The 13,353-nt window shown below is 38.5% G+C and overlaps 2 protein-coding genes across 2 annotated transcripts; one reads left to right on the top strand and one right to left on the bottom strand.

Annotated features, from left to right (window-relative positions):
* Positions 1-7,197: 7,197 nt before the first annotated feature.
* Positions 7,198-8,373, bottom strand: LOC131016732 (uncharacterized). The gene is made up of 2 exons (XM_057945443.1): positions 8,096-8,373; positions 7,198-7,947 (listed from the first exon to the last, which is right to left on the bottom strand). The coding sequence occupies exons 1-2, from the start codon at positions 8,149-8,151 to the stop codon at positions 7,344-7,346; spliced, it is 660 nt and encodes a 219-aa protein (XP_057801426.1). The 5' UTR covers positions 8,152-8,373; the 3' UTR covers positions 7,198-7,343.
* Positions 8,374-9,780: 1,407 nt separating this feature from the next.
* On the top strand, positions 9,781-12,071 carry LOC131005117 (uncharacterized). The gene is made up of 5 exons (XM_057931935.1): positions 9,781-9,920; positions 10,004-10,313; positions 10,407-10,632; positions 10,754-11,214; positions 11,754-12,071. The coding sequence occupies exons 1-4, from the start codon at positions 9,781-9,783 to the stop codon at positions 10,858-10,860; spliced, it is 783 nt and encodes a 260-aa protein (XP_057787918.1). The 3' UTR covers positions 10,861-11,214; positions 11,754-12,071.
* The last annotated feature ends 1,282 nt before the right edge of the window (positions 12,072-13,353 follow it).

Below are 13,353 nucleotides of genomic sequence, written 5' to 3'. Positions count from 1 at the left end.
ATGCTTGAGAAGATTGGTGAGTTGCCGCAACACAAAAATGCTTTACTCAAGGCGAAGAACATGATCGAGCAACTTCATATACAATCATCAATGGGTGCTAGCTCTTTTAGAAAGACGGCAGGAAAAGATTTGCTTCGACCCGCTGCAACACGATTAGCCACTGCCTACTTGACACTAGAGAGCATGCTTGCATTAAAGCAACCATTGCAAGCGATGTTTGTATCAAGAGAATGGCAAGAATGTGGTTGGGCAAAGAAAGCTGATGGAAAGGAAGTGAAGAAAGTTGCTATGAACGACAACACATTTTGGCCTAGTGTGATTTACTCCATTAAAACCACTAAGCCACTTGTAGATGTTCTGAGGATAGTTGATGGCGAGAGTATGCCGGCTATGGGTTTATTTATGGGGTTATGGATGAGGAAAAGGAGAAGATAGCCATGAACTTGGAGGGTAAAGTCTATTTGTACAAAGAAATTTGGGATATTATTGACGAGAAGTGGGATACTTAGTTGCACAGAGACTTGCATGCAATTGGATACTATCTCAATCATTGATATAGGTGGAGTCCAAATGTTTCCACACATTCAGAGATCAAGAGTGGTTTGTACAAGTGTTTAGATTGGCTAGTTCTGAATCAAAATACTTACTCCAAGATCGATACTCAACTCGATGAGTACAATTACAAGAAATGATTATTTGGCATTCAAGCATCTTTGTCATCGTACATGACACGTCCACCAGGTATTATTAAATGAGTTAGTCTTTTAATTTAATTTCTTATCATAAATAGTTAATACAAAGTTTTCTTCTATATTAGTTACATGGTAGGACAATTTTGGTGATGATGTTCCGGAGCTGAAAGCATTTGCAATTAGGGTCATTGGACTTACTTGTTCAGCCTTTGCATGTGAACACAATTGGAGTATGTTCAATTATGTGCACACAATGAAAAGAAATCGTCTAACCACGGCGAGGTTGAACGATTTAGTGTACATAATGTACAATAGGAAATTGAAGTACAAGCATATGATTATACAACAATGAAAGGATGATGTTGATGATCCATTGGTTGTTGAAGAACCGGCTTCCAATGATGAGTGGGTAGCCAACCCAATCCAAGTTGAGAAAAATGAATCGCCGCTAACAATTCAAGTGGAAAGCTCAAGTGGACAAAGGAAAAGAAAACAAAGAGGTGCTTTACTTGTACATTTTAGATTCTTAAATAAAGAAACTTGATAATATTCTAGAAGAACTTTAACATTTAGATTATATGATCATATAGGTAGGAACCTTGGACTGATTGATGAGGATGAAGAAGATGAATATGATGGAGATGGAGATGGATGGAGATGGAGATGGGGACACGGATGAGGATGATTCACACTTCTTGGACATTTGATGATTTTAATTTAAGATTTTAAAGACTTATTAGTAGTTTAGAACTTATGAGTTTTGGAATATTTGTTAGGTTTTTATGTGTTTTGCAATGTTTGCTATGTTTTTAAGTGTTTTATGATATTAGGTATAATTTATCTGTTTTTATATGATTTTTGATTTGTTTTACGCCTCACCCTGTTTCAAAACTTACGCTTCGTGAGGCGGACAAAAAATGTTTCGCCTCAGGAAACATACTTTTAAACATTGGGTGGAGTCACTGGCTCTTGTTGGACTTCTCCAATTTGCTCGACTGCCCTTTGTTCTTCAAATTGTGGGACGAAAGTGAAGTTACCGTTGGGGCTTAAATCCCATACTCCTTCTTCGTCGAACTCCATATCTCGGCTTATCACTGTTTCATGGTATTTGGATTATATATCTGGTAACCTTTAGAGTTAGAGTCGTACCCGATAAAGATGAATGCTTCAGTTTTGTCATCGAGCTTCTTCCTTCTCTCATCTGGTACATGCACATAGGCTTTACTCCCAAATACCTTTAGGTGGGAAATTCATGGCTTTCTCCCGCTCTAGTCTTCTTGTGGATTCTTTTCCAAAACGCTTCTTGTTGGAGATCGGTTGGACAGATACACCGCGCACGCCACTGCTTCCGCCCAGAACTCCTTAGGCAGATTCTTCATCTTTAGCATTCTCCTTGCCATCTCCATGATTGTCCTATTTTTTCTTTCCGCAACTCCATTCTGTTGGGGGGATCTCGGAATTGTCAGGGGCCATCGAATTTCATTTGCTTCACAAAATTCTAGAAACTCCTTGGATGTAAATTCTCCACCTCGATCGGATATCAGGGCTTTGATTTGTTGTCTGCTCTCCTTCTCGACAGCAACTTTGAATTATTTGAATGCTTCAAATACTTCTGATTTCTGCTTCAAGAAATATACCCACGTTTTTCTTGAAAAATCATTAATGAAGAGAAGAAAATAATTATTTTATCGAGGAAGCTTGGATTTATTGGCCCACACACGTCAGCATGAATCAACTCTAGTGGCTTTGAAACGATTGTAAGTTGGCCATTCCACATGTAGGAACTTGTGGCTCTTGATACCACTTTGTTGTAAATTAAGCAATTATATATGGAGAAATAATTTATTGGAGGAAAATATTTGTGAATGCACAATTATTTGGAGAAGCAAGGTGTGCGTATGTTTATGATATGGGAAAGGCTTTGATTTTGATGATTCAAATAATTCTACTACTCATTCATCTCAATAGAGTTCAATACATATTTATAGTTATACTATGTCGGTGATTTCTAAACAACCGACTTAAATTTGTGGTTCTAACTAATTCTTTTAGATTAATTTTCTACTTTTTACTTTGCAATTTCACACATGAGTTTAGCTAGGAGATTTTAGGATGTTCCAACTATTTTTGCTTATTACATATTCTATTTCTTTTGTTTATTATTTTTTACAAAAAATGTCTCCTTCTAAATCAAGTTTATTATTTTGTATTCCAACATTATGCTGGTGAAAAATCGACTTTGGTACCACTAAGATAAGTCGACGGCAGTTATTGTCGACAAATATAAAGAAAATTAACTAGCCGATGCAGGATAACCCCTTCATTCTTATTCTGCCCTAGTCGAACACAATGCCTCCGTCTGCTATCACTAGTTCTACCACCGCCGCTGCCATCGTCATCACTCTCTCCTCCTTCTATCTCTGCTCCCGCGACTCTATCTTCATCGCCACTTGGACACCCGCCGTCACCACTGTACTCTCTCTCTCTCTCTCTCTCTCTCTCTCTCTCTGCCTTTATCCTTCCTTTTTTTTACTTATTTTTTTAAAGGGTAATGGCCTGTAAATTCTCAAACTTTGCCCACCTTTTTATTTTGCACCCACACTTCAAAATCTGCGTATAAATACCTAAACTTTGTTATTTATCTTATTTTGCACCCGATGACGAATCACTCTCAAACCACATTTGACGTGGCAATATAATTTTTGACATGACACACACATGTCTTGAAATAGTTAAACGACGTCACTCTCAAATCTCTCTCAACATGGAAATCATCTAAAAAATGCTCAATTCGCACAATTACCGTTCGTCGATGACAACGATAGTATCATCGCCCCGAGTTCTTTTTCGGGTGGCACATTTTTACGTCTGTAGAGATTTCATACTTGCACAACCTGAGGAAAGAATAATTTCCATGTCAAGAAAGATTTGAGAGAGACATTGTTTAACTATTTCAAGACATGTGTGTGCTACATCAAATGTGGTTTGGGGCTGATTTGTCGTTGGGTGCAAAATCAGATAATCAACAACGTTTAGGTTTTATACACAAAATTTGAAGTATGGGTGAAAAATGAGAAAGTGGGTAAAGTTTGAGAATTTACATACCATTAGCTCATTTTTTTAATTTGGACAAAGCACCCTCCGTTGTCGGCTCGACTCTGCTCCAGTGCGCCACACAACCTTTGACACCCACCTTTAGGCCTTCGGCCTCTAACTTCAACAACAACCTGTATATCCCGCCTTCATTTTTTTGGTAACAACTAACTGAAATTGAAGAATGTATTTAGGGCTCACATTTTAGGGTGTTTAAGGCTCGAATTTAGGACATTCATGGCTAGAATTTTAGGGTAGATTATTATGAATAAGTAGTGACAAAGATAGATTTTAAAATTTGGTATGAATTTTAGGGTAGATTATTAAGAATTGTTGGGCTTGTAGTTGTACTCCTCTTGATTTTATAATTAATTTGACTTTGGTATGAATAAATAGCGGCAAAGATAAGGTTTTTTTTTCTTTTTCTTTTTTTGGAACGGGGGCAAAGATAGATTTTAAAGCTAATATGAACTTTAGTATGAATAATTGAATAGGGAGAGGATTGATTAGGTGGGTGGGGATTAGTACGTTGGGCAATTGATCTTTGGGGATTAGTAGGGCAATTGATCTTTATAGTTGAATATAAAAGCACTTAGTTCATAGTAGGGCAATTGATCTTTGTAGTTGAGTATAAAAGCACTTAGTTCATAGTCTGTAGATGAATCATAAGAATTATTGTTAGTTTGATAAAGAAAGATAATGTCACATAATTATTATCGTAAGAAAAAGTAAGCATTGATATGAAAAAGGGAAAAGGTGCGGATTGGCCCCCGAAGTAGTAGCCCCTATAGCGTATAACTTCTCTTACTCACTGTGTGTGCAACTAAACCCCTGAACTCTGAGAAAAGGGTGCAAATTCCCCCCTCTGACCTAACGCCGTTAAGTGTCCGTTAACGTTTGGGTTTAATTGCACCCTCCACTTCAGGGGTGGATCTGCACCTTAATTTTTTTATTTTTTTTTATAATTTCAGCAACCCACCTCCGGCATCAACTTAACCGCCCCCGTACTCATCGATTCTGACTTGCACCTTGTCAGCTCGCACGCGCCCAATCTCTTGGTTGTCGACTGCCCACCGCTTACATGCAGCAACGCCACCAGCTTCTTCACCGCCCGCACAACAGCATCTCCTCCAACAGCTTAACCTTTTAGGCTTATCTTATGATATTAATTGTGTATATATTTCTCTATATAATATATATTTAAATTTTATTTATTTATTTTTGAATAATTATTAAAACTCTAGATAATAATTATGATTTTATTTTTGGTTAATTTAATATTTGTAAATTTATTTTAAAAGAGAAAAAAGAATGGATCCGGGTCAGGACTCGAGACCCTGTGAATCTAATGGATCTGGACATGAATCTCATTTTTTTGGACCTAATGGATTTGGACTGGATCCTGACCTAAGTAGAGATGTCAAAATTGACCCGGTCCGATTGGGCCGGCCCAGTCTGCCCATGTTTAGGGCTGGGCTGGGCTGGGCTCTAAAAATTGAGGCCCATAAAAAATCGGGCCTAAAAAGCCCGCCCAGTGAACCCATCGGGCTGATCGGGCTTTTGGGCTAAAAAGCCCGAGGTTTTTGAGCTTTTGAGCCCGCCCAAAATTAATTAATTAATATTTAAATTATATATTTTAAAAATCATAAATAATAAAATTAAAATCTTAAAAGTTAAAATCCTAGTACCTTAATTGCTAATTTGAAATTTGACCACATTCCAGTTGTACATCCTTCCAAATTTCCTATCTGAACCATTGGCCCCTTCCAAATTTCCTATCTTGAAAATTATGGTTTGCAAAATAAGAAATCCGATTTAAAGATTATTGGCCTAAATGCACGAATTAACTATAGTCTATAGACATAACTTTAAATTTGTTTGAATTTTATCATGTGATCGAATTACTCAATATTACTATTGACATGAATGTCCGACTCTTCCCCAAACTACATCAATTAATTCATGTAAGCAGATTCTAAATTCCACGTTAGTTTTATTTCAGGAGAATTTCTAATTTAAAATTATTTTTCATTATTTTTAGAACAAAAAAAATTAAAAAATATGGGCGAGTTTAGCCCGACCGCCCGATGGCCCGATAGGGGCTGGGTTGGGCCTAGAAATTTACAACCCGATTTGATTTTGGGCCGACCCGACCCGACCCGATAAAAGGCAAAGCCCGATGGGTTTGGGTCGGGCTGGCCCGACCCGTACCGTTTGACACCTCTAGACCTAAGTAAAAAAATACGGATATGGATTTGGACCAAGCAGGATTCGATCCAGGTCCATATCTGGAGTTGGTGATGCTGCTGCATGTCGGCAATAAGCAGTCGACGACCAAAAGATTGGGCGCGTGCGAGCTCACAAGGTGCAAGTCAGAATCGATGAGTACGGGGGCGGTTAAGTTGATGCCGGAGGTGGGTTGCTGAAATTATAAAAAAAAAAAATTAAGGTGCAGATCCACCCCTGAAGTAGAGGGTGCAATTAAACCCAAACGTTAACGGACACTTAACGGCGTTAGGTCAGAGGGGGGAATTTGCACCCTTTTCTCGGAGTTCAGGGGTTTAGTTGCACACACAGTGAGTAAGAGGGGTTATACGCTATAGGGGCTACTACTTCAGAGGTCAATCTGCACCTTTTCCCTATGAAAAAAGATAATATTTAAAATATATATATATATATATTACCTTTTTCACGATAATTGTTATTTTTGTTCACGAGAACTTGTATATTTAGTTATTTGGCCAAATAATTATTGTCGCATAAAAGAAAAAGTTAATAGTGATATGAAGAAACGTAATATTTCAAAATTATTTCCTATTTCATGACAATTGTTATTTTTACTCACGAGAACTTGTACTTTTAGTTATTTGGTCAAGTAATTGTTGTCGTGAGAAAAAGTAACCATTGATATGAAGAAATATAATGTTTTTTAAATATAAAGAAAATCCAAAAAAAAATTTTAAAAAAATGCCAAAATTTAAATAAAATACAGAAAAATAATAAAAACATTGAAAATAAAGAAAAAAAATATAAATAAATAAATAAATAAAATACAGAAATAGCAAAAAAGAAAAAAAAAATTACATTGTGAAGGTTTTGAACACAATGTCATTGGGTTGAAAATGTGAAGCTTTTACCCACTGCACCAACACTACATCATCAACATATCTTATTCATGTTTTTCAACCAGTCTGTGACCCGCGATCCCCCTGAGCCCTGCCCCGACTTGCTCTGCCTCGCCCCGCCCCATGCCCAGCTCCGCCTCGACTCGCGCTCTTCCCGGCGCCCAACCCGTCTCTTGGTCTCACCAAGTTTTTGGGTGAAGTCATTGCTTGAAGAATTCTTTAGCGGTGAGTAGTTGTCATTTCATTTATATATATTGCAATCAACAACAACTCGGTCGTGTCAACTGTTGATAATAACGGGATAACAACGATTAACATAATTGCAAGGGGATTAGCCAATACATGAAAGTGGAAAGCCAATATAATACAATTAAAACTACACATTATTGGCTTAAAAAACCCCTAAATATTGCAGAAAGAAATAGTCAACTAGCTAGGTCTGCAGATTCTGCTGAGAATCAGCAGCAGCAGCCGGGGGTTGAATTTGCACAAAGAAAGCAGCACGAGCAGCAGTGATCACATAAATCAGCAGCCCCGACCCCACAAAAATAACCAGCGTCACCACCGCGTAAACCGGCTCGCCGCCGCACGACAGCGACCCCAATTTCACCCTTATAAAATCCACGACCGACATTGTGAGGAACGTGCAGCCCAGCACCGATCCGACGGCGGAGGCGAAGAGGCAGTATTTGAGGTGGTCGACGTTGATGTCGGCTCTGTGAGGATCGGTGGGGTCCATGTTGTTGCGGAGGTTGATCTGAAGCTTCAAGCTCTGAGCCACGAGGGATGAGAAGAGGAAGAAGCTGAAGGAGAGGACTTCGAAGACGATGAGCCGCCTCACCGTCTCGGCGCTGGTGGTGCACGCTGCGCTTGACGCGGTGGTGGAGTTCTGTGGGACGGTCATGGAAAACCCGATGAACGTCGCCATGGTGAAGAGTGAGTTGACGTTCACTATGCCGTCGAGGGCCGTCACGTGGATGCTCGTGTTCTTCCCGCTGTCCGCCGAGCTGGCGGCGCCGGCGGCTTGCATTTCCATTCTGCACGCAACGTATGCATGGTGTTAATTATAGGTTTATGTTACTAATTTACATAATGATTTATATTTAAATTTATAATATGGGCACATGTGATGTGATGTGACATAAAATAGCATGGATTAAACAGAGAGATACGAATTATAATTACCCGTGTAAAGTTGGAGAGGAGACGGGGACGATGGTGTGACGCCTGCTGTTCATCATTTTGTTTCTGATTAAATATATGTTAACTCAGGTTGATGTAATTTGGCTATACTTATGAGTTTTGAAGTGTGAGAGTGTGACCACTATTTATATACAAGGTTTGGTTAACTACTAGACGAAAATGTCATTTTCCCTCATTGCTTCGCGGAATCATTAGATGTTAATCAGCAGTCTTGGTCTTTTAATTTAGACAAATGCTATAACTTCAACTTAGTTTTTGGCAGTATACTGTATTGATTAACCAAATTATTTTTCAAGGCATCTGTAAACATTATTTTTTCAACTACCAGTTAGGTTCAAGAATAGAGGCTCATTGACTGCGCGTTATTTATCAACTAGCTACAGACAACTAGCATACACGTTCCTTCGTTCATTTTTAAATTTATACGCTCTTCGTCTAATAAATAAGTATTCATTTGAACGTGACACAAGTTTTAAGAAATTTGATTAAATTAATGCGTATGAGTGAAATATGAGTTCTATTTTTATTATGAATGAATCTTGTGGATTACACTTGCTAAAAAGAAAATTGATACTCATTTTAATTTATAGACCGACTGAAAGATAAATATGAGTGTTCATTGGCAATCTAACATATCCGATCTTATAATAAGTCTTCCTTGGTTGTTGAACTTTTTCTAAAGCATTCTTCTTAAATAAATATACTGTTTAGATACGTACACATTTGTTGAATTGGTGCATACTAATTTTTTAAAGCTATTGTACACTAATAAAGAACCCGCCTTTAACTACTCAAATCATTATAAATATTACTCATTCTGTCAAATAAATCTCTTCCGTCCAACAATTCGTGTCCTAAAAAAAGGGAGTACAATTTAAAATATATATATATATATTGTTTATTTGTTAAGTTGAGAAGGGGACCCACAATTAGTAAGTATAGTTGACTAATGATATTTTTTAAGATTAAAAGTGGTGGGTCCCTGTAAATTAGTGTAAAATATAAGGGCATGTTTGGTGCAGTGTATAGTGGTAGTATATACTAGTTATCCAGTGTAATATAGGTGTTTGGTGCAGATTTAAATCATCCAAGGAAGCCCAGTAAAATTGCAAGGCCCGGTCCAGATCTACTGTTCCATCTGCAATACACAGCCAGCCCCCCCCTCCGATTAATTTGATTTCCTTCATCGAAATTTGAGCCGTGTCTTTTTTGCCCCCCAAATTTTTCATTTCAAATTTTTTGCTCCGAAATTCCCATGGTTTTGCTTTGTCGATCTCCTGCTAGGGTTGAGACTATCTGATTTTTTTTTGTCAAAGTTTTTACGGCTATTCCAAAAATTTCAAGCGATGCGCCAATCATCTTATGCATTTTCTCTATATATTTGGTACAGATCTGGTTGCAATCGGGCCGCCATTGTTTGTTGCCGAAAAAACGAGGTATGCAATTCTATCGGTGTGGGTGTTATTGATCTGTGTTTGCCCATCATCGATTTTTGTTGGCTGTCGTTTGGTTGGACTAATGAATTAAATTGTGCTTGTGTTGGCAGAGGTATATTATAGGTTTATGTAAGCATTTTGTAGTACTTAGGCAACTCATTTTATCTTTTGTTAAGTTTTGCCTGAATGCATTGCAGATTTGTTGGATTCTCTGTGGTTATTTGATCTGTAATGTCTGGGGGGGAGCGTATTCGTGATTCTGATATCGTGTATTTGCTGTTGCAAGAAGTGCTGAGACACCATTTGATTCAAATATCTATAGTCATTGCATATGTTGGTAAACTAACTTCAAACAAGAGAAAGTGTATTAGGTCAGATTCTAGATATCGCATGATCCCACGCATACCTGATCAGGTTAGGCACTTAGGTAGGCTAATCAGTGAAAATGATGTAGATTGTGTCGCAAACCTTCGTATGGATCGAAATGCCTTCGGCCGGCTGTGTCGTATTCTAAGGGATATGGGGGGGGGTTAGTAGATGGGAATTACGTTGTCGTCGAAGAACAGGTAGCTATATTTGTCTCGGTCCTAGCCCATCACAAAAAGAATCGAGTAGTAGGCTTTGATTTTAGGTGGAGTGGCCAAACAATATCACATTATGTGCACGCGGTGTTGGGTGCTGTTTTGCGATTGCACGATATATTTTTAGCTAAGCCTGAGGCTGTTAGCGATGACTGTACAGACGGAAGGTGGCAATGGTTTAAGGTAACTAATAATTACTATCATATCAGCAACGTTTTTTAATGCATCATTTTCTGTACAGTTAATGATCATTGAGTTGATTTAAATTTTGTATAGGGTTGTTTAGGAGCTTTGGACGGAACCTATGCCAATGTCTTGGTTAGTAAAACAGACACACCGAGATATAGGACAAGGAAGGGTGAAATTTCTACAAATGTCTTGGCTGTTTGTGATCGGGACCTGCAATTTGTTTATGCTTTGTCTGGGTGGGAAGGCTCGGCGTCTGACAGTAGAATATTGCGCGATTCTTTAGCCAGGCCACACGGCCTTAAAGTGCCCAAGGGTATAATAATTCTTCCACTTCAACAAATTAATGATTTATACATCTATGTTTATGTTGCCACCACCTAGTTAAATAAATTTACTAATTTTAGCCTTCTTTGTGTTGATTGGGGTATTGGTAGGAAAATATTATTTGTGTGACAATGGTTACGCAAATAGCGAGGGATTTCTTACCCCCTTTAAAGGGCTTCGATATCATCTGAAGGAGTGGGGTCCCACGGCTGCCTGACCTCAAAATAAAGAAGAGCTCTTCAATCTCAGACATAGCAAGGCACGAAATGTAATTGAGAGGGCTTTCGGTATTTTGAAGATGCGTTGGGGAATTTTACGATCAACGACGTTCTATCCTATAAAAATACAAAATAGATTAATAATGTCGTGTTTTTTATTGAATAATTTCATTCGTAAGGAGATGACGACTGATCCAATGGAGCAACAATTTGACTCGATGCGCGGGGTGAATGATAGTGGAGTCCCTGATCACTATGAATTTGTAGAATCGATTGAGGCTTCACCTCAATGGAATGCCAAGAGACAAGAATTAGCCGATGAAATGTGGCTGCAATACCTAAATTCGCACTAGGTAAATTATCTGTTGAGTGAATATGTACATGCTGCCTGACCCAACATCGCTTACAGTTTCCTTTTGTGCGGCTATACTGAGGTTTTGACTTGCATCTGCTGATTTGAGGCTGTGTTTAGTTGCTGTGCTGAGGTTTTAACTTATATTTGCTGAATTGATGCTTTGTTGAAATGCAGCTGTAGAACTTTTTAAATATCAATGGTGAATTGGATTATTATTTCATCTTTGTGTTGAATTGCTATGTTGAAGGGGGAATTTATAGAGGCTGAATTCTTGCTATGTTGAGTTGCTATGTTGGGGTTTTAACTTATATATGTTGAATTGATGATTTGTTGAAATGCAGCTGTAGAAGTTTTTAAATATCAGTGGTGAATTGGATTATTATTTCATATTTGTGTTGAATTGCTATGTTGAAGGGGGAATTTATATAGGCTGAATTCTTGCTATGTTGAATTGCTATGCTTGGGTTCTTGTTTAGTGGTTGCGAATTTGCAGAAAATGGGTTTTAATTGAATGTGGAACTGCAATGATTTTGACAGGATGGCTTCTAGCTCAACAGTATCAACAAACACACCTATTTGCACCTGCGGCCAATATCGGATGCGTCTATCGTATGCTAGAGTTTCACTTTATAATTCTGTTCATGTCTCTTGCTATTTTGGTGGGTGGTATTTTCATTGGGAAACTTATGTAGGATGCCGTTGGGTGTAATTTGAGGATTATGCTTCCATTTTGGGTAAGAAATACTTGTCAATGCATGAATTTGAGCTACGTACTCTATGGATTATGTATCCGTTGTGTAATTTGATGAAATATGATTTTAACTCTTTGTGTAATTTGATGAAGACCGAAAAAATATATTATTTTATTCATGGAGGCTTTCAGAAGCTAATTCTGAATTTACAATAAATTAGGAAATGATTTTTAACCTCCACTATCAAATCCCCCATCCACCACATTTACTTCACCATTAATTCAGCTTAACCACCACTACTTCTCTATAAAATGTTGGTAATAAGAATCTCATTATCAACATGAGCTCAAATTGTGAGGAATTACTATAATCTTCAGCTACAAAGAATGTCTTTCTCTCACGTTGCATCCCAAAAATCCTTCCTCTACACAAACATATGGGATTCAAAAAAAGACAATTTACTTATCATCAGTTTGCTCGCCAAGAAAGAGGTCTGCAAGCCACTGCTCCCAACTGAATCACCTCACGCTATAATCCACACCATGGACGCATTGAACAACACTTACAAGGCTGGTTTCCGCGTACACGACATCGTCAATCGCATAGAATTTCTTCGGAAGCGCTAAGAAACGTTCAAAGAGCTGACAAACAGGGTCGAGACGGACTGGGAGCTGCCGAAGAACGTCGTCCACACCGACGACGCGGTGTGGTTGCAGCTCTTCGAGGTGAACTCTATACTTTGTTTAGCTCTTGTGTAATATGTCTTGTAATTTTCTAGTACTGTTTATGACACTGTTATACTTTGATTTTAAAGGAAAAGAGCTTCTACCAAGCCTATTATCGCAAAGGTGAACCCGAGTACTTCCAACTCGCTAGAATATTTGGCACAGACGATGTCAAAGAGGAAACATCCCGCACCGTCATCATAATTGAAGATTCATCAACCGGAGTGAAGGAAATCAGCCATTTCACCATCTCAGACACATCATCGGAAGACGACGTCACCTACCCGGTACCGAGCGTGAGGGTGTCGCGCAAGCTCTTCGCCGACGATGCTTCCTCCAGCGTATCTCCCATTGTCTCTGACTATCCGACTCATGCCCTTGCACATCCACCTTCAAGCAACTTACCTCCGAGAAATGCGTTCCCCCCTAAGCCTAAAGAAAACGAACAAACTCCGGACTCGAAGCCGGGAGCTAGCTCTTGTGCATCCTCATCTCCTTTCAAGTGATACCGCATCCAACAAGCCACCACTTACTTTTGTATGATGTAACTCCCTCATTAGCTATGCGACACCTCCCACATTTGAATATTTTGCTGCTGCTATATATAACTATTTGGGATAACTAGATGAAGTCACTTTACAAAGTGACTTGAAATTGAGGAGGATGTTAGTGTTATAACTATTTTGTATATATAAGTGGCTGGCCATTCTGTTGTTTCGT

Source organism: Salvia miltiorrhiza, chromosome 1 (assembly GCF_028751815.1).
Source record: "Salvia miltiorrhiza cultivar Shanhuang (shh) chromosome 1, IMPLAD_Smil_shh, whole genome shotgun sequence".
Taxonomy (NCBI): Eukaryota; Viridiplantae; Streptophyta; class Magnoliopsida; order Lamiales; family Lamiaceae; genus Salvia; species Salvia miltiorrhiza.
The sequence above is the reverse complement of the archived record's forward strand: the minus strand, read 5'-3'. Positions and strand labels throughout refer to the sequence as shown.

Excerpts from the sequence above, each read along its gene's own strand:
- LOC131005117 (XM_057931935.1), top strand. The coding sequence starts at position 9,781 with ATGTCTGGGGGGGAGCGTATTCGTGATTCTGATATCGTGTATTTGCTG. Across the intron at positions 9,921-10,003 it reads AACAAGAGAAAGTGTATTAG|ATTGTGTCGCAAACCTTCGT; the intron begins GTCAGATTCTAG and ends AAAATGATGTAG. Across the intron at positions 10,314-10,406 it reads GAAGGTGGCAATGGTTTAAG|GGTTGTTTAGGAGCTTTGGA; the intron begins GTAACTAATAAT and ends AATTTTGTATAG.
- LOC131016732 (XM_057945443.1), bottom strand. The coding sequence starts at position 8,151 with ATGATGAACAGCAGGCGTCACACCATCGTCCCCGTCTCCTCTCCAACT. Across the intron at positions 7,948-8,095 it reads TCCTCTCCAACTTTACACGG|AATGGAAATGCAAGCCGCCG; the intron begins GTAATTATAATT and ends CGTTGCGTGCAG.